A 20,835-nucleotide genomic window follows, 5' to 3' on the forward strand; every position below is an offset into this window, starting at 1 on the left:
ATTGATTCTTTTTCTAAGGTATGACAAAACCTATGTGCATTAAGCTATTCTACATTTTTTTGAAAAGATCTGCAGTAGACTCCACACTTAGTTTCTTGAGTCCTCTTTCTCTTTTTGAATATAGAATATTTATCCACTTAGTAGTCTTTTTGTACTTTTGCCATTTTCTGTTTTTTTCTCAAATTTGTCAGCAGTGGTTCCGTAATTACAACCACAACTTCTCTTTCAGGTGATTCATTTAGCTTACAGAGTTGAACTCTGTAAGGCAGCCAGTCTTGGCACCTCTTTTACATTTTAAAACAAATTTTATTTATTTATTTGAGAGAGAGAAAGCATGAGAGGAGCAAGAAAGAGAGAGAATCTGAAGCAGACTCCGTGTGGAGCTGGAGCCCGATGCAGGGCTTGTTCTCACAACCCTGAGACCACAACGTGAGCTGAAACCAAAAGTCGGCAGCTTAATCAACTGCACCCCCCCCCCCCGGTGCCCCTCACCTGTTTTATGTTTTGATCAATCTTTACAACATTACTTTTTATCTTTCTTTTTTTTTTAATTTTAAAGATTTTATTTATTTATTCAACAGAGATAGAGACAGCCAGTGAGAGAGGGAACACAAGCAGGGGAAGTGGGAGAGGAAGAAGCAGGCTCATAGCGGAGAAGCCTGATGTGGGGCTCGATCCCATAACGCTGGGATCACGCTCTGAGCTGAAGGCAGACGCTTAACCGCTGTGCCACCCAGGCGCCCCTACTTTTTATCTTTCTGGTCCAAAAATCATTCTCCTGAGGGGGGCAAAAAATGGAAGCAAAAATAGAAGTTGGATAATTCTATTTTCTCCCTGTCCATTTTTGGTGTATTATTTTAGCCAAGCTGTGACCCTAACCTTTCACTGGTTTTGCTCTAGAGTTTAGATGCTGGGGCAGGGAGGGGGGCATTTGAGGGGGGGTGTGTTATTGCCATCCAGAGAGGGGTTTTTGTTTTGTTTTAATTCTTATCAGGGAACTAGATAATTTTGATTTGGAAAGTATATTTTTCTAGGGGTACCTTTAGTAATTGTTGGTTTGTGTAAACAATCCTGCTCAAATAATGGTCTCTTCCTTTGTCTTGTTTCTTTGTCATCAGTTGTTGATTCTTCCCAGTGATTTTATATTTTATATCCTATAAGTCAATGGCCTGGTGTGTATATTCTGCTACATAGGAAGTTGAGCTTCGTGAAAACTGTTCTTCTTCCCTTTTTAACCTGACAGCGCTTTGCTCTCCAATTAACATCAACTTCTGCCTTTGCATTTTCCTGTAGCTCACGCTCATGCTAAATGCCCAGTTTCGGCAGCAGATGTCTCCCATGAGCTGCTTTTAGGCTTTGCTAAGCATTTTACTACCTAGGATAGTCAGATACCACTAATGAGTGGTTCTATGTCCTTGTTATTTTTAAGGGACCATTCTGAGTTTTGTTTTCATAATATGACTCTTTATAAGTAGAAGAAACTGGAAATGACTTTAGAGATGATTTTGTCTGAAAGTTACTTTATAGGTGAAGAAAATTAAATGTAATCAACTTAAGGAATTGCAGTTGAAACCAAATTCTCAAAGTTTTAGATTAGTGCCATTTTCCTAGAGTGAGAATTTTTAAAGGTGAAGGAAACTTAGAAAAATTTTTTTAAGGAGAAGGAAGTTGAATTTCAAAATAGTTAATAAAATTTCTCGTTGTCATAGAACTAAACGGTAGAACTAAAATTCAAAACAACTCATTATAGACTAATGCTTTCTACAACATGCCTTCCCTTCAGAGTACTGTTTTCCTAAGCGACTCTCATAGAACAGTTTTTTTTTTAAAGATTTTATTTATTTATTTGACAGAAAGACAGCCAGAGAGAGAGAGGGAACACAAGCAGGGGGAGTGGGAGAGGAAGAAGCAGGCTCCCAGTGGAGGAGCCTGATGCGGGGCTCGATCCCATAACGCCGGGATCATGCCCTGAGCCGAAGGCAGACGCTTAACAATTGAGCCACCCAGGCGCCCTTCTCATAGAATATTTTTATTCTCAAATTTCCTTATTACCTTTAATATTTGGAAAGTTTCTGTCCTGTCTCCTAAGAATGCACCATCATTTACTTTCTTAGAATGTGCTCCATTTTATCATTTCTTCCCTTTTAGATGTTATGTATTACTTTTAAAATAACTGCAGACATTTGACCTTCTTGAACTATATTTTAAGAATTTATTTCTTCCTAATTTTTTAATTCTTCTTTTAATCCAGTAAGTGTACTTACTGGACAAACAGCTCTAGTTCCGAGATCCTGTTACTTTGTGTGATACCCAGCTACTATCCTCCCTACCTCTTCCATCAAGACAAGTTTCTAGATCAAAGCAAAATCATGACTACATTTAACTGAGCCAGACTGTAATGACAATCTTAGCTTACCTCCAGAAGCAATCATTTTATGCACTTTTTAGTCTTCTGTTCCCTGTCACTGTTGTTCTGTGTTATGCCTTATGTTTTTAAGGCTTTGAGGAGGTTAATGCTTTTTTGTCTTGTTTTGTTTCATTCTTAGCACAGCTTTGCGTACAATTAGGAACTAAACAAATTCTTATAATGACATTGTTTATTTTTAAGACCAAAACTTACTGATTTATTTAATTTTATTTTCATTTGAATACCTTAACACTTAGCCACACACTGCTGGATTATTTTTGTTTGCAGCTGTACAAAATAATTTTTTTCGTGGAGTAGCTTTGTCCAAATAAAGAAAGTTCTATAATCTTAATAGATAACTCTTACTTTAAAGAGATGATTTGATACATGACATAAAATTATTCTTTATATAATTCTTGTTCCATTTATATCTGCCTCATCACCTTACTCATCGTTATATTAATTACATGAAAACTGACATTCCTTCTATACATAACTGACTTGCTCCTCAGTTTTGTCACCTTCATTTTCTGTGAGGAGAAGTGTATCTAGTAGAATGATTGAGGAAGCCTGAATGTTTGAGCTGCGGAGCCTCATTGGGCTCTGGTACATGGCAGGGTTAATCCCATTTCGCGTTCCATGTTTCATGAAAAACTTTGAGTTCTCTGCCATTGGATTTCGGAAATAGATATTGCTGGAGCATTTTCTGATAGTTTTTACTGATTTCGTGGCCCGGTAATTGCAGGTGATATATCGGCCAAATGCATTTCGAAATGTCTTATTGAAGAGGGTGTAGACCAAAGGATTCACCCCTGAGGAAACATAGCCTATCCATACAAATACCTCTAGGAGCATTTTGAGAGTAGTCTGATTGCAGGAATCACATAAAACTAAAGTTATATTTGTAATAAAAAAGGGGCACCACATGAGCAAAAAGAGAAAAAAAACAATCCCTAGAACCTTGGAGGCTCTCTGTTCATTGGAAATGGTCTGCACGGACTTTTTTCCAACTGTGGACATTCTTCGCCTAAGTATGTCATCACTTGAGTTGGACAGAGTTTTGTGCTTGTGGGAACCATCCAGCATTGCCACCTTTTCAGGTGATGAGCAAGGTGTTTCATCCCTTTGGAAAACTGTAGACACAGCCAGCCATGTTAGGCGTTGAGGTGGCTTGTTTTTGACCAAGTAAGCTTTCTTCTGTAAAGCATGGATAGTGAGAAAGTAGGTGACAATCATGATTGCTAGGGGTGCGAAGAAGGCAGCCAGTGAGCCAAAGAGCATGAAGTTGCCAAAACGATCCTTCGTCAGCACACAGGTGATGTTGCTTGGGTTACCCACATCAGTTTCTATCCCTCTAATAGGTACTGGAATGGCAATGCCTAAGGAAGAGGAAACAAGATAAATTGAGTTAATTTTATGACCTTTTACTCTTATATTAGGTCCTTTTAGAGTTTATCTTTTTTTTTTTTTTTTTTAAGATTTTATTTATTTATTTGACAGAGAAAGAGACAGCCAGCAAGAGAGGGAACACAAGCAGGGGGAGTGGGAGAGGAAGAAGCAGGCTCCTAGCAGAGCAGGGAACCCCGATGCAGGGCTGGATCCCAGGACCTGATCCCAGGACCTTGGGATCACGCCCTGAGCCAAAGGCAGACGCTTAAAGACTGAGCCACCCAGGTGCCCGCCTTTTAGAGTTTATCTTAGTGACTTTATGTGGTTAGTGTACTGTCATTCCTAGTACATTGAATGCAGAATCTGTCAAAGCATTTAATTAAAGGAAGATTTAACAAATAGAACCCAAATAAGCAAACCTGATGTTTTTAAACAGAGATTGATTAGTGATTTCAAGTTTATAATTTAAGCTTCCCTAAATCTGTAGTATGTCCACAAAATAGGAGAGAATGTCTTCGCTTACTCTCCATTTCTCATAATCTGTTTGTGTTTTGTTGATCTGTCCCAGGTTAAGGAAAAGGAGTTCAGAAGAGCATTTGCTTTATTTTTATATCCATTGTAGTTGATTTGAAGAGACCTCAGAGTACATTCATGCAGTATCTTAATTCTAGATAGATACCTATTATCTTTGAGGCTACACAGTTTCATTTAACAGACATTTTCATTTTTTGGAAATTTATGAATGTCTTAATCTTTTCCTCTGACGACTTAGGGAAAACTAAGGGGAGTTCATTGTTTTTTTTAAAAATGCTACTTAAATATTTGAGATCATATGAATCATAAATTTTATTTTCAAGTTGAGAGTTCCTCTAACAGATACGAAAGAAATGTATCTCATGCTGATTTTCTAATACTTTAAATACTATGAAGTGGGTATTTAAATACGATCTTGCCTAGTGAAGTAGCTTATTAGAAAGACAAGTACACAAGTGTCATCCTGAATTATTTCCCTTTGAAACAGCAGATTCTTAAAAAGAAGTTTTAATTAACTGATCTTCAGAAACCTCTAGAATCCTTGTGTTTTTTATGGATCTGAAAGTACTTCGTCATGTACACAGCCTTTTTATGGTAAACTGAAGAGCCCTTGACAAAAATATTTTCCTCAAATCCTTTGTAACAGGGAGGCTATTGCTTTTTCTACTTTTCCTCAAATCCTTTGTAACAGGGAGGCTACTGCTTTTTCTACTTTTCCTCAACTATGCCACCAGAAGGCAGATTCTGTATACTTCTACACTAGGGGTCAGCACACTACAGCTTGAGCACCAAATCTGGCCTGCATTCTGTTTTTCTAAATAAAATTTTTTTGGAACACAGGCATCCCCATTTGTTAAGAAATTGCTGCTTTACTCTCCTGCTGCAGAGTTGAGTAGAAACCATTAGAGCCTGCAAGCCCAAAATATTTACTATCTTGCCCTTTACAGGAAAAGTTGGCTGACCTCTACTGTACCGTTATTTCTAAGTGATTGTTCCACTGTTCTTTCTCCCTAAAACCCTTCCCTTTTGAAGTCTATTTATAATCTGCTTACAGCACTCTGTTCTCCATCCAGGTCATCTACCAACCTCCAGGACATCTGTCCATCTTCCTCAGTAGATTCAGCACCTTGCTAAAGCCGTCCTCTCTACTGCTCCATTGTTGTTACTTTCCATGACTTGATCTCATTGATGACCCTTCTGACATCTTCATTTTGTGTCTGTTGAACTCCACTCTAATTTCTTTTATTATTTTTAAAAAATTCCAGTGTAGTTATTATATTAGTTTCAAGTGTATCAACCCTCATTATTATTATTATTTGTACTCCTGAAGGCATCCATAAGCCCTCTTCAAGCTGTCCCATATCTAAAACCATGAACTTTGTGTGATATTTCCCTTTCTTGTCCTGCTACTCTTCATTACTGTGGGACTTCTTTTTACAGTTATCTTGACCTTTAGTCCATTCGCCCTTCTCTATTTTCACATTCCATTAACCTCCTTCAAGGCTCACATTACCTTCTCAACCAGTTTGGTGGTCAATAACGTAAGTTTTCGCTGATACTTTTTATACCCTTATCCCCTTATTCTTTCATACCTTACTATTTGCCAGGTCTTACCTAGGATAACTAAGTCCAGAAGAAAGTGAGCTCTTTTCAGCATTTTGCAGAATTTAAAAACTGAACTAGGGGCGCCTGGGTGGCACAGCGGTTAAGCGTCTGCCTTCGGCTCAGGGCGTGATCCCGGCGTTATGGGATCAAGCCCCACGTCAGGCTCCTCCACTGTGAGCCTGCTTCTTCCTCTCCCATTCCCCCTGCTTGTGTTCCCTCTCTCGCTGGCTGTCTCTATCTCTGTCAAATAAATAAATAAAATCTTTAAAAAAAAATAAAATAAAATAAAAACTGAACTAACCCTATCATCTGCTTTTTCTTCTACAAAGTTAGTAAACTGTCAGTGGTCCTACAAAATGAAGTGTGATGAAATAAACACAGCATTGATCTTGGCCTTGGTGCTGAAAAGCTGTTAACAGTCTTTAAGCCAACTATTTAAAACTTCTAGGTTTCGAGGCGCCTGGGTGGCACAGCGGTTAAGCGTCTGCCTTCGGCTCAGGGTGTGATCCCAGCGTTCTGGGTTCGAGCCCCACATCAGGCTCCTCTGCTAGGAGCCTGCTTCTTCCTCTCCCACTCCCCTGCTTGTGTTCCCTCTCTCACTGGCTGTCTCTATCTCTGTTAAATAAATAAATAAAATCTTAAAAAAAAAAAAAAAAAACCTCTAGGTTTCGGGGCACCTGGGTGGCTCAGTCGGTTAAGTGTCTGCCTTCGGCGCAGGTCATGATCCCAGGGTACTGGAATTGAGCCCGCCGTTGGGCTCCCTGCTCAGCAGGGAGCCTGCTTCTCCCTCTGCGCCTCCCCCTCCTTCTGCTCCTCCCCTCCTGCTCATGCACTCGTTCTCTCTCTCAATAAGTAAATAAAATATTTAAAAAAAAAATAAAACCTCTAGGTTTCTTTTCTCATCTGTAAAAGGAAAAAGTGAATTTATAAGATCCCTTCCAAAGCTATAAAGAGTCTTCTTTTTATTCTTTTCCACCTGAATACTTAACACTTTGTATTAGTCTAATTTGTTTATTATCTGCCTTCCTTGAAAATAAAGGCTCTTTTGATTTATCTTTGTATTCTTGATATCTTTTTTTTTTAAAGATTTTTTATTATTTAGTCACCATACAGTACATCCCCGATTTCCAATGTAAGGCTCGATGATTCATTAGTTGCGTATAACACCCAGTGCACCATGCAATACGTGCCCTCCTTACTACCCATCACCGGTCTATCCCATTCCCCCACCCCCCTCCCCTCTGAGGCCCTCAGTTTGTTTCTCATAGTCCATAGTCTCTCATGTTTCATTCCCCCTTCTGATTACCCCCCTTTCTTTATCCCTTTCTTCCCCTACTGATCATCCTAGTTCTTATGTTCCATAGATGAGAGAAATCATATGATAGTTGTCTTTCTCTGCTTGACTTATTTCACTTAGCATTATCTCCTCCAGTGCCGTCCATGTTGCAGCAAATGTTGAGAACTCGTTCTTTCTGATAGCTGAGTAATATTCCATTGTATATATGGACCACAACTTCTTAATCCAGTCATCTGTTGCAGGGCATCTCGGCTCCTTCCACGATTTAGCTATTGTGGACATTGCTGCTATGAACATTGGGGTGCATATGGCCCTTCTCTTTACTACGTCTGTATCTTTGGGGTAAACACCCAGTAGTGCAATGGCTGGATCATGTATTCTTGATATCTAGTATATCATAGGTACTCAACAGAGATGTGATCTGTTTATGGATTCATGTGAACCAGCCTTAATTGGGGTATCACTTCTAACAGTAGACTGTTTATTAGATTGATCATATTTCATGGTTTCAAATGTTTTAATTCTTCTTAAGGATCATTTCTCCTGTTTTCTCCCTGCCTTTGCCCCATTTCCTCCACCTTACCCCAAAATACACATACCTCACACTGTCTCCCCCATCCTCTCCCTTATTGCAGTGAGTTTACCAAAAAGATGTGGGACTTCTGGCATGAGCTACTATAGTTTCCCTCCTTTCCACTTAAAATTTTGATGACTTTTACCCATTATCTCCCATGCCCTCTCACTAGCTTCTTTTGGGGGGCCTTTCTACTCTGTCAATTAGCGTCTGTCTTCAAAACTAGCCTCACTGCTTGTAAACCTGTCCATTCTGAATAGACGTTTCCTTGACCCTACTTTCTTCACAAGCCAGAGGAGTAATACTCCTTATTTTTTCCTCCAAACTTTTCAAAAGAGGTTTGGCCCTGGTATTATTTCAGGAATGTAAAGGTCACTTTCATTATCTTACTTTCTCACTTTTTTGCCCAGGGCTAATTCTGATAGAGAACGACCATGTCTTTTTCTTGTTTTCCTGTTAGCATTCCAGATCTCTCTTAATTTTTTTCCTTATTTATTTATTTGCTAAGAAGAAGTGAATCTTCCAGTGAGATTATCGATGATCATAGTAATTGTGAATCTGTTTTTCGGATATTAACTTATAGGAGGTTTGAATTATTTATGATGTACTTCATGCTAGGATACTCTATTATAGCAGCTATCTTTGAGCATTAAAGATGGGCACAAGGGCATAAGACAGTTTAGAAGAAATATTATTTTCTTCTGTAAATCTTTTCTAAATATCACTAGCATCTCTCTTAAAACCTCTGATTGAACATATATCCAAAACACTTATGTAGACACTTACTGCCTTTATTCTGTACACATATTGGCTTCCAAGATTAATTTATGGTCTTTAATACCTGCATACAAAATGTTTGGGTTTTTTTCCGTTTTCTCTTTTCCTGTTTATCTTCTTAAGTGTGACTGAAGATGCATTTTATTTTTTTGTTACTTTAATATTCATTTTGAGATTCTGTGTGCTGCCTAGACCTTAATGATTTGTTGACAAAAACAAAAACTGTTTTCAGACTTAGTCTTCCTGCATGTCAAAATCAAAGCAGGAAGATATCTCAGTAAACATTGCGAAGATGGTTCTTTCTGAGGACATGAACTTTTTACTTTTTCACACATGTTGCTGATAGTGTGGTTTAGAAACTATATGATGACGTGACATAAAGAGCTTGTGTTGGTATATCAGTAGTATATCAGTAGTCTGTCTTGACCTCTCTTGCTAAGTTTCACAGCCTACCAGGCCTGGTATATTTCTTACCCAAAAGAAACCAAAAGTTATTTATTTTTACCACCCCACACCCTGACATTCCCCACATACCTACTGAAATTAACCATACCACTGTAATCTTGATGAATGCTGTGGCTCGCGAGTTATATTGATTGGCCTGGATTGGCTTTTTGATGGCTATATAACGATCCACAGAAATGGCACAGAGATGCATGATGGATGCAGTAGAAAAAAGAACGTCAAGAAATAACCAGACAGGACATAGAACAAGTGGGAGGGGCCACATAGCCTCTGAAAAGCAAAACAAAAACATATTCTCTTACAAAATGGCAGTCTTCAATCTGCAATTTCTTTTTAAAGTGATACATATTTTTAAACTTTTTTTGTTATTCATCTGAAATTTTAAGAGTTAATCTCCACAAGATGTCTAACTTAATGGAGTCAATAATATTAAGTATATTTCTGTAAATAGTACCTTTTAAATAAATTTTCTATTTTGTATAATAATCACAACACCCTTTTTCAAAATCAGCAGTTTAGCATTTTTAGCATTCATTTGACTGCAGTTGCTCTTTTGTCTGTTCCTTTTGTGATCTTTTAAAAATTTCCACAGTGTGGCAACTGGAACTTAACCTTGCTAGTCAAATAAAATTAATTTTTAAGCTGCTTTTGTGTAAAAAGAATATATTTTACCATATAGAGGAAGCAATATAATGTGGCAAAAAGAGTATTAGAATGGGAGTCTCAGTGAGACCTAGGGTTTGGCTCATTTCTAGCAATAACCAGCTGCATGATCTTTGTTTATAGCAAACTCTCATTTGATGAAATAGTTAAGTGAAATGATTTGAGTTTTCTTTTTGAAAGAAGTAGTTCTTGAGTAAAGTTTGCAAAAGGAAGAGCTTCAGATTATTCTGAAGAAAAATGGATTGTTATCCTTCCATAGTCCATCATTCACTCCAGGCACTGGGGACTTACGGTTTAAAAAGAAAGTCTCAAGATTAAACATAGTACTTAATTTATGTAACAAACTCTTATAAAAAGAGCATTTACTGTGTACCTCATACAGTCTTAAGCACTTGACAAATACTAACTTTGAAAAATTTCAGTTTTTGGATATGATAACTGAATATCCTACTTAGCTTTCCAATAAATTTACTGAGACAAGTACCTATACACATATGGGTTGATACATTATATATTATACATACACCCGGTTTATATATACTTGCAGTTCCAAAACACCTAAAATTTATTTTAGGGTTAGCCCTAGAATATTTCAGTTGGAATCCACTTTTCTAACACACACACACACACACACACACACACACACACACACACACAGATTTTAGACCTTGCTATAAAAGCACATTACTTCTGTAGAACAAATGTCATATATATGAGATTATCTAAATCCTTTTTACAGTTTAATTGTTGTGTGTCCACTGACAAAATATAAACTACTTTTCCTGGTTTTTGCATGATTATCTGACTTTGACAGATAAATGGTATAATTGAAAAGGAAAACCAAGATATATTTTAGTATTTCAGAGCACCAAGAAACTCTTCAGTTGTGAACCGTTTAAATTCAAGAAGCCTGGGGGTGGAGAGAGGTTAGCATCCCAGACCCCCCCCCCCCAAAAAAAGACTATCATTTAGGGAAAGAGTTTTGAGATAGACTTGAATATGTCTTTTTCAAAAGTATACAAATTAATGTTTGAGAAGCAGTGTTTTAGAAGACTCTGGGAAACATTGTGTTTTGGGTCTTAAAAGATCCACCTACATTTGTTCGCTGGTGTAGGATAGGTGCTCAAAATGCCTCATAGGAAGGAATTGTTGGGAGACATCTCAAAATAAATCAAGTATGGCAGAGAAATCTGTATTTAGCGAGAACCTAATCAGTTAGATTTTTCTCCCTCTTAGTCATAGTATTCAGATTTCTGTTAATAAGTAGGAGAGGACTTCGGACAGTGAGAGGCAGCAATGGACCTCAGCTTAAGTAAACTAACAGTTCAAGTAGAGTGAAAATAATCATATATAATTGAAAGCATTTTATAGTGGAAACTACTTGAAATGATGCTACATTCTGAACTGTCCTGAAGTTCTACATTTAGGACTGAGTGAAGATAGAAAAATACTCAAATCTAGAACTACAACAAGAGATACTGATCATAGTTTTAAACTTGTCTATTTAGCTTTTCTTTCTTTTTTTTTTTAAAGATTTTATTTATTTATTTGGCAGAGACAGAGACAGCCAGCGAGAGAGGGAACACAAGCAGGGGTAGTGGGAGAGGAAGAAGCAGGCTCATAGCGAAGGAGCCTGATGTGGGGCTCGACCCCATAACGCAGGGCTCACGCCCCGAGCCGAAGGCAGACGCTTAACCGCTGTGCCACCCAGGTGCCCCTATTTAGCTTTTCTAATTATGGGTTATATGTTTTTAAATTAAGATCTGGAAAATTATAGTCATAAATCTAGTAGCCAGGAGCGGGAAGCCACAATAGGATTCTCATGTAAAAAGTACAAGTCTTTGGAAAATAGACAATTTGACTCACATATTCCTAATTGTGGGCTAAAAGAGAAAGCTCTTTAGTGCTCCTGTGAAGCCTTGTTGTTGGAAAGCTCACTTTCCAACAGAATGAATTTATTTTATAAACTCCAGTTTTGGCAGCGCCCGGGTGGCTTAGTAGGTTAAGCATCTGCCTTCGGTTCAGGTCATGATCCTGGGATCCTGGCATTCAGCCTTGCGTTGGCTCCCTGCTCAGCAGGGAGTCTGCTTCTCCCTCTCCCCATCCCCTTACCCCCGCTCGTGTTCTCTCTCACTATTTCTTTCTGTCTCAAATAAATAAATAAAATCCTTAAAAAATAAACTCCAATTTTGGTACACAAAGCAGATATTAAAGTTAATGCAGATTGCAATAATTTTATTTCAGTCAGTACTGAGTACTAACAGTAGGAATACTGAGGCATGATAGAGAATTTTCTTTAAGGAGACTATGATATGAGGTTTAGGATTGAGAGAGATGGATCTTTATTATTAACCTTTATAATTGAAAGTTTCATGAAGGTACTAGTCAATAGGCTTTTTATGAAATGAACATAAAAGTAACGACTGCATTAAATTAATAGAAATCTTTTATATAAAGCAAAAAAAGTCTTGTCTGCTTAAATAGATTCAAGTAACTAAGAATTTGTACAAATTAAAAACAGTTCTAGACATTCTCAGGTTATAAAGGGAGTTTCCCTAGTCCAGATACTTTCATTTCTAAAATTGTCTTTTCAGTTAGTATTAAGTTGATAGGCTCAAGGTCAGAAAAGTTTCTTACTATTCAGAGTAACTAAAAAAAGGTTAAGTTGGTTTGGTGTGGGGTAGATAAACTATTCCAAAACTTTATATGTTATTTTTATTAGGAGTTTTAATTTGTTTTAAGGATTTATAATTTCATTTATTTGTTATAATGTGTTATGTCCAGCTTATTTCCATAAGAACTTATATACTATTTCAAGTGAACCAGTTATAGATTTGTATTTTTAAAAAAGTATATATAAGTCAATATAAGGGAAATAAGTTATCAGGTACTTGAACTAAATTAATTACTTCTATTCTAGGGCTCTAAACTTGTCTTTTTCATAAAAGCTAAGACAGAAGAAGGAAAACTTTTAAGTTGTATAGTATTTGTTGTCTCACAAAAAGTGCACAAAATTTCTTTGAAAAACCTACCTCTTCCTCCAGCTGCTCCCAAATTAATCTGAAAGAGGAATTTTTTTTTTAATGATTTTATTTATTTGACACAGAGAGAGACAGCCAGCGAGAGAGGGAACACAAGCAGGGGGAGTGGGAGAGGAAGAAGCAGGCTCCCAGCGGAGGAGCCTGATGTGGGGCTCGATCCCAAAACGCCGGGATCACGCCCTGAGCCGAAGGCAGACACTTAACCGCTATGCCACCCAGGGGCCCCGAGGAATTTAATTTCAATAAGGTTTGAATAAAGGCACTTCTGTGGATGCCTGAAATAACAGATTGGTAATTATAGGAGCAAAAGAAATCTTGTGAGTCGTGGATTATAGTTTGTTATTTATCTAAAAATATTAATAGCGCAAATATTTTGTTGTTTAAAATGAAGCCTTGCATGCCTCAAATACCACCATACATAAGGGGTGGTAGAATTGCCATTCAGTTACATCAGTTTCTGTTTGTCTCCAGACAAGGTTCAGCAACTTCATAGGTGTGGGCCTAGGTCTAATATCTTCCTCAGAAAAGAGATCTGGCGATCATCTCAAAGATTCACACAAGTATGTTTGAGACCCAAGTGTTCTGTATCATGTAATATGAAATATAACTTTAAAAAAATATTGGGTTCTGCCTTGTCCCTAGAGAAAACTATATGGCTATCTTGTTAGGTAGGGTTATTTAAGATGTAAATGTTGGCTATTTGTCAAATATGACTGTTTTGGTTGACATAATTTCTCATTTCATTTGAGAAAGCAGTGTGAAAGAGTAAGTTAAGACTGAATTCTGGAGTCCGTTTGCTGGGGTTCAAATCATGTCTCTGCCATTTATGTATTCCTCTGTCCTCTCTTGTAAAATGGGGATAATGATGGTGATACCAATTTTATAGGATTGCTTTGAAGATTAAATGCAGTAATACATGTAAAGTGTTTAGAACAACGTCTGGCATAGAGAAAGCACTCCATAAATGTTAGTTCTTATTACTATTACTGTTTGACAGAAACTAGCCAACTAGCCTGCCCATTAAAACACTCCTACTTAGAAATGTTAAGTCGTATCATCACTGTAAAATCAGTATGTTTGTCCTCCTGCCTGCTGTAGCAAGAGTACATGTATCCAATTGAACTTATGGCTTTTTTAAAAAAAGGCATGAGAACGTGTTTAACTTTGTCATGAAAGTATGCCTTTTACTCTCTCTATATACATATTTATATGTATGTATATATATAAATAGCAAACATAAATAATCTATATGTATTGCCATGGATGGCTATTTATTTATTTTGCTTTCTTTTTAACTGGTATAAAAACCTGAGGTTTTTAAACCAGAAACTCCATTTCTTGGTGAGATGGACTCATTTGATCTGAAACCTGCCTACTCTTTCGGCAAGTTTTTAGTTTAGAAAGCTGAGTTACATGATTAATAAAGAAAAATAATTCAAATTAGTCTATAAATCTGAGACATAAAATATTTGCCTTTTGAAGATTTTAAATGACTACTTTTAAAGCTATCCCAAGGGGACTGTGCCTATAGAGTTTACCAAGGTAAATAGTTCATGAGTATATTGGAGTAGGACAGATCCTAAATCCAAAAGGACACGGTTCTCAAAGTACCCATTTTTTATTCTCAGAAATTCTTATGTTTCTATCTTTATTTTTCAGAAAAGAAAGACATAGATCAGTGCTTCAATTTTTATTATGAAGCTTCTGTTTTATTTTGTCATTTTCCCACTACATTTGAACATATGAAATATTCTGGGATTAGATGTCTAATATGATAGTGTTTTAGATGTTTCAAGTGATTAATACTTACAAAATTTTTTTCTTGTTTTTTAAATTTCCACTTTCCAAAAAGAAGTGTCTTTAATTGCTTTGCCCCTCATTTAAGACTTGGGTAGAACAGTATTTCACTGCATAAATATTGGGGGATTTTCTTTTTCTTTTATTTCATCTCTGGTCAGACTCACATCTAAACTAAATCACATATTTAAGTATATAAACTCTTCTCATACTCTGCTAATACTTGCCAGTTATTGGTGCCTGTAATGTGCTGGGCCTTTGTTGGCCATTTCACAAGATACCTGCAATGTAAGATTTAGCATATCCATTTTCCAGACTAGGTGATTGAACTGATGTGTTAAGTGACTTGCCTAAACCAACACGGGAGAACCAGGATTCAAAGCCTGGGGCGTCTTGCTTCAGATCCCTATCTTTCAGCCATTTTATTTTATACACCCTCTTCCAGCTGTACCACAGATACTGTTTCAACTTTAATTGTGAGACATGGATTAAAACTTAAGTTACAAATAAACCAATAATGACCAATGAATGACCAAACTCTGTTTTTTCTCCTTTACATTTTTAATCATTTATTTAATGAGAGAAGGGAAAGTTCAGAGAAGTTCTTAAAGTGTGAACATCCTGTCTTTATTTATATTGGCATATGATGTTCTATTTTCCTTTGCATCCTACTCAAGTATTTCTAAATGCCTTCTAAGTAGGCATTTTCAAGCCTTATGTTATAAGCTACTGACTTATGATCATGGATTTTGGGAATTACACACAAAACAGTCAAAACTAGACCTACAAAGCAAAGGTTAAGTCTAGTGCTCCCAGAGTGGAAGAAGTGGCAGAAAAATTGACATAGGTATCAGTTCATTTGAGAGACCATGTTAGGCCAGTCATCATAATCTTAGTAAAATAGAAATTCTGTTAAAAAAAAAGAGCAAGTAATATTATATAATCAAATATTACATAAATCTTTAGTTGAATAACATACTCCTCAGCATAAGAGTCAGTTTTTAAAGTTTCACTGCTCTCCTTTTTTCAAAACTTAAATTATTAGAACATTAACTAATGTAAAGTTTCTTTTGTTACTTTGTTAAATTTCCCTGAGATAATTAAAATCACTCATACCACTCAGTGGTAGTTAATTTTTTATGTTTACAGAATCAGGGACACTTTGTACAGACTTCAGAAGTTCGGAAGATTATTCCTATAATGAGAAAAATACACAAAATCTACTCCTGCCTTTAAAGTTATCAGAAATTCTTATAAGGGGTGCCTGGGTGGCTCATCCATTAAGCGTCTGCCTTCGGCTCAGGTCATGATCCGCGGGGAGCCTGCTTCTTTCTCTCCCACTCCCCTTGCTTGTGTTCCCTCTCTCACTCTCTGTCAAATAAATAAAATCTTAAAAAAAAAAAAGAAATTCTTACAAATGCATTAATTTAGAAAGTCTTTGTATTTGTTAACATGTGATAGGCTATAAAAATCTTAGTATTTGAAGTCAGGTCCCAATTTGTAATATGTGCAGTTTCCAATTTATGAGTGCATCCTTTTGAAGCTTTTTAGAGGGCAAAGCATGCATTTTCTCATATACTTTCTCATAGAAATAGAGTAATGTTTTTAATAATGAATTTAATGCAATAATTTTTAAATAGGGTTTAAGTTCCCAGGTTAGTATTTTTTTTTTTAAATCTAATCCCCCTGTAGAGCTTAATTACTGATAGTGAAAGTGTTTGGGACTATGAAAGATTTTATTTTGTAATTAAAGGTGAACAAGCATTTGAAAGAATGAAATGTGGTTAAAACATACATCATAATTATTTAGGACATAAATAGGAAGACATTCCATATATTTTATGTTAAAATATGTTGGGTTTTCTGCTAACATTTATTGCCAAGAATATCTTGGGCCCCCAAAATTTGAATATAAGCTTAGTTGTCAGCTGCAGATACCTACTATTTTCCTGTGAACTACGTGGAATTATCTCTCTTATCTGTTTTTGTGTTTTATCAGGTCGCTTTAATACTATGGAACTTACCTTTTTAAGATTCCTTAACTATTTAGCTGATAATTTGAGTATCTACCACAGTAATTTGCATATAGTAGATGTTTGATATGGACTTACGGACTTTAAAGTTAAAATTCAGTTCTGTGTAACTCATTCAATCTCATTTATTCAAAATATGTATCAGTTAAATTTTATGATAGTATAAGATGAGCATTGTAACACTTTTTGTATGTCTAGCAAAAGCATTTAAAGGGTGTGATACTACAGTTAAATTACTATTGTGTGTACAGTTAAATTACTATTGTGTGTGGAGATAAGAGCCTTGAATCAAATATCTGTAGTCTTTCCCAAATATACCTAAATGTTTCTACATAATCCTTATCTACTTTCTTTTTAAACTTTATTCAGAATTAAGATCCTTTAAGTTCTCCTTTAGAGTAAGATTTCTTAATTACTTTCCATGGTTACATGTTGTACTAAAATATTTAAAAGGTTACAAATTTATAAAAGAGAAGGGGATAGGTAGATATTATTAATGATTAGAGAGTCCATTAAAGCAGTAGGACCTTACTTATTTTACTGCTTGCCCTGCTACAGAATTTAAAGCCTCGGTTAGATGTTAGTTTAGAATGGAAAGTTTCAGCTTGTCACCATCTGATATTTGGGGGATCAAATACTTTTTTTTTTTTTTTAAGATTTTATTTATTTATTTGACAGAGATAGAGACAGCCAGCGAGAGAGGGAACACAAGCAGGGGGAGTGGGAGAGGAAGAAGCAGGCTCACAGCAGAGGAGCCTGATGTGGGGCTCGATCCCATAACGCCAGGATCACGCCCTGAGCCGAAGGCAGATGCTTAACGACTGAGCCACCCAGGCGCCCCTGGGGGATCAAATACTTAATTTTAGATATCTTTCTGTAATTACTTAAAAATGTAACATTTAAACCTAAATATAACAGTTTAAATTGGAGTTTTTATTCTCCTAATATGTATTCTAGTTAAAGTTTACTTCTATAACCTGAAATATTTTTCTCCTCACCATATAAACATAATTTCAAGAAGTCCTATCTGCTGCAAATAATCATTTTTCTTAAGCAGTTAATGAGTGGAATATCAGTTTATGCCAAGCACTGAACAAGTTAAGTATCCTCCTAATGCTGATTCTTAGAAGCCCTAATAATTTATCAAAAGAATTATTTGTATTTACCCAAATTCTATAACTAGAGATGATAGATGTAAATGAAAACTACTTCATTTTAGTATCGTTATCTTTTTTATTATAACAAACTAATATTCTAATATCAAGTTATATTATTATTGTAATAACTCAGGTTTTGGTCACTTGTTTTAATCGTTTAATTTTAATAATTTTTAATAAAATTTTAATATTTAATTTTCTTTTAAGTCAGATTTTTCTTACGTGTATCAAGGACATGGATGGTTAGAAATCATAAAAGTTAAACAGATGAATCATCTCTTAGGACACTGAGCCAGACCATTTCCTTTAGCAACTAAGCATAATATTTTCTTAACATGCCACATGTGTAAGAATTATGTTTAAGTCTGAAGTACACAAACGATTAAGAAATATAACAAGAATTTTTAGAACAACTCCAATTTTAAATTGGTGTTTAGTGATTCAAATTGGAATTGAGTGATTTAAAGATTTTATCATTAATAAATAACCCAGCACATAACTAATAACTAACTGTCACAGAAGTGTCCTAGCTGTTGCTTTGTCGAGGGAGAAAAGTATTAATAATGGGAAAGTTAAAGTATAGGTCTGTTCTTCACTATCATTTTTAGGTGATGAATGCAGAATCTATGAATATTGCTAGTAACTTGGATGACTTTAAATGATTAGATGGCTGATTAGACTTTTATTAGATGCCCGGGGAAGGAGTAGAATTGTTTCTAAGAAATTATTTTTTGCTCTTTAAAACTGATTATCAACCGTAGAGAATGATGGAAATGAGGGACTGTTTACTCACTGTATCTTTAAATGGTCCAAGTCCATCTTTAAAGACTGAGTATCCATTTCTCTGATAGTATATCATAGTTCTGTGGTTTGATGCCAGGAACAAAGTGAAATACTTACCAAACATTATTGTCAAGAGGGCAATCGGCATCACAAACAATCCAACCAGCAAATCAGCCACTGCCAAGGACATTAGAAAATAATTGGTAGCATACTGCAGCTTTTTCTCCCTTGAAACAGCCAGAATAACCAGGATGTTCCCACCGATTGTGGGTATTATCACCGTGAGTATCAGAAGAGCTGCCCAGCGCGGTTTATTTCCCTGTTGCTCACCAATCTGTTTCATTTCCTCTGGTATCGATTCTGTCTGTAATCCAGACCAGTTAGCAAAGATTAAGTGATGAAAGGAACTCTGCAAAATGTGCTCAGGAATTGTGCTCTGTTCTGATATTCTGTAGGAGAAGGCCATTTGCTGTTTTTGTGTGATGTGATCCAATTCTGGACAATGGTCAGCATGGTCGATAGCTAAGCTGGTCATCTGCTTTTTAAAGGCATTGTACCTAGGCCAAACACTCAAAGCCAAAGTTGACTCCTTCCTTTGAAAAAAAAATTTTCAGGTTCTCGAAAATGAGAGTGTACACGCTTCTGTCCATTTCTGTAGGTGAGGCCCAAGGGTTTAGTCTTCTGCAGAGGCTCAGATTTCGGAAGGCTTAGTGAAAGAAACTGATAGCTGTGAAAGAAAGACTGTTTATTAGTTTCTCTCTTCTCTCTCTCTCTCTCTGCTGTAGCAGTAGACTCGTGTTTGAATTTGAATGCCAATGAGTTCCAAGAGTTCCCCCTAGATATAAAATACGTAGATTGCATTATTCTGTTTTGTTATTTTAACAAAACAGAAAATACTCTTGAACTTAGTAGCCCTTTCCATCTCAATAGGTCTCTTGTGCGTTTGTGACAGTGCAGCCGATTTCCACAGTCAGGTTCCTGATATGCATTGGGTTACGAAACAGGAGATGCATTAATTTTTTCAGCGGTTACAAAAAAAGGCTAGATGTTTCCTGACCCTTGAATGTTTTTTTACCTTTACCATAGAATATGTACGGAAGAACAGAAACATCAAAGCACTAAAACAGTCCTGAATAGAACTTTTTGGTACACACTGGTTACCCACCTAGAAATTCTTCAAGCCCACCTAAGGCCCAAATAAATGATTTACCAGCTAGGAGTCCTTATTTGTAATTGGGTTTTATCTGATCAGGTTTATCTTAATACTGATATAATTGCCATTTTTATGCAAAATGTTAAAATTCCTTTAGTTTGAGAGAAGGAAAAAAAATAGGTATTAGTAGGATACAAATAATTGTTTTTAATAACTTCATCTTTCAAAGAAAGCCCATTCTTTACTGGCACAAATATTTTCCAAATTTATCACTTTATGCCAGATTTGAAACGGTGCTTTTTTTAAGTAGTCGTTGTTTCCCTTAACCTCCCCAGTTTCCTCAGGAAGGAGGCTAAGCTAAGAGAAAGGTTAAACCATTTATTCATAGAATCTGTAAATCCTGGAGCACCTGCGTGGCTCAGTCTGTTGAGCGTTTGCCTTCGGTTCAGGTCATGATCCCAGCGTCTTGGGATCGAGCCCCGCATCAGGGCCCCCTGCTTCTCCCTCTCCTCCCCACTTGTGCTCTCTATCTCTCTTCCTCTCAAATAAATAAATAAGATCTGTAAATCCTATATTAAATCTCTCTCCTGTAACATTGGTAAAATTTTCATTTTGGTTTTTAAGCCACTGAATAGAAGTGAAAGCTATAATAGCAGTTCTTTTGAAGAAAGAAATCTTTAGATTAATTCTATATTTATTTGTAAAATACTTACCTCTTCTTGTTAATCTCCCAAGCATGTCATCTGATCTGCTCACTAGACCTGCTTGCTGCTCTGACTGAAGTCCTCCCATTGACTTATTCAGAGCCTCCCGCACTGGCGCTTGAAAGCAATGAAACAAATGTGTTGTATAGCTGCAAGCATGCCAAGGAGGTTACTTCCTCTTTGAGATATTCATTTTTAGAAAGCAACATTCATTATAATTCATAAAACTACCAGTTAAGTATGTTGAACCAGTTCATGACCCTATTCATATTGTATTCTTAAGAGCTCTCTTTGATATTTGAGGGACTGAAATATGAAATAAACTCTGTCATTTTAGCTTAAGATAGTTTGTTTTGGATTAACACTAGCTGTTTTTCCCATTTCAAAAAAATAAGATATAGTCTAGAGATTTTAGAGCTTTCATTCTGTGAAGAGTATACCCTGTGAGCCTTACAG

At 36.2% G+C, this 20,835-nt stretch overlaps 2 protein-coding genes across 4 annotated transcripts in view; one reads left to right on the plus strand and one right to left on the minus strand.

The window, feature by feature from the left end:
* The window catches only part of PSMD1 (proteasome 26S subunit, non-ATPase 1), a 91,425-nt gene that overhangs the window by 29,082 nt on the left and 41,508 nt on the right, over nt 1-20,835 (plus strand). The window lies entirely within an intron of this gene.
* HTR2B (5-hydroxytryptamine receptor 2B) lies at nt 1,156-20,524 on the minus strand. Of its 2 annotated transcripts, XM_026491719.4 has the most exons (4): nt 20,389-20,524; nt 18,640-19,249; nt 9,118-9,318; nt 1,156-3,786 (listed from the first exon to the last, which is right to left on the minus strand). In XM_026491719.4, the coding sequence occupies exons 2-4, from the start codon at nt 19,055-19,057 to the stop codon at nt 2,894-2,896; spliced, it is 1,512 nt and encodes a 503-aa protein (XP_026347504.2). In that variant the 5' UTR covers nt 19,058-19,249; nt 20,389-20,524; the 3' UTR covers nt 1,156-2,893. The 2 variants fall into 2 exon arrangements, with proteins under 2 accessions (XP_026347504.2, XP_057161519.1); XM_057305536.1 differs by lacking the exons at nt 9,118-9,318; nt 20,389-20,524 and having other exon boundaries at nt 18,640-19,483.

This window comes from Ursus arctos, unplaced genomic scaffold (genome assembly GCF_023065955.2).
Source record: "Ursus arctos isolate Adak ecotype North America unplaced genomic scaffold, UrsArc2.0 scaffold_1, whole genome shotgun sequence".
In the NCBI taxonomy this organism is placed as follows: Eukaryota; Metazoa; Chordata; class Mammalia; order Carnivora; family Ursidae; genus Ursus; species Ursus arctos.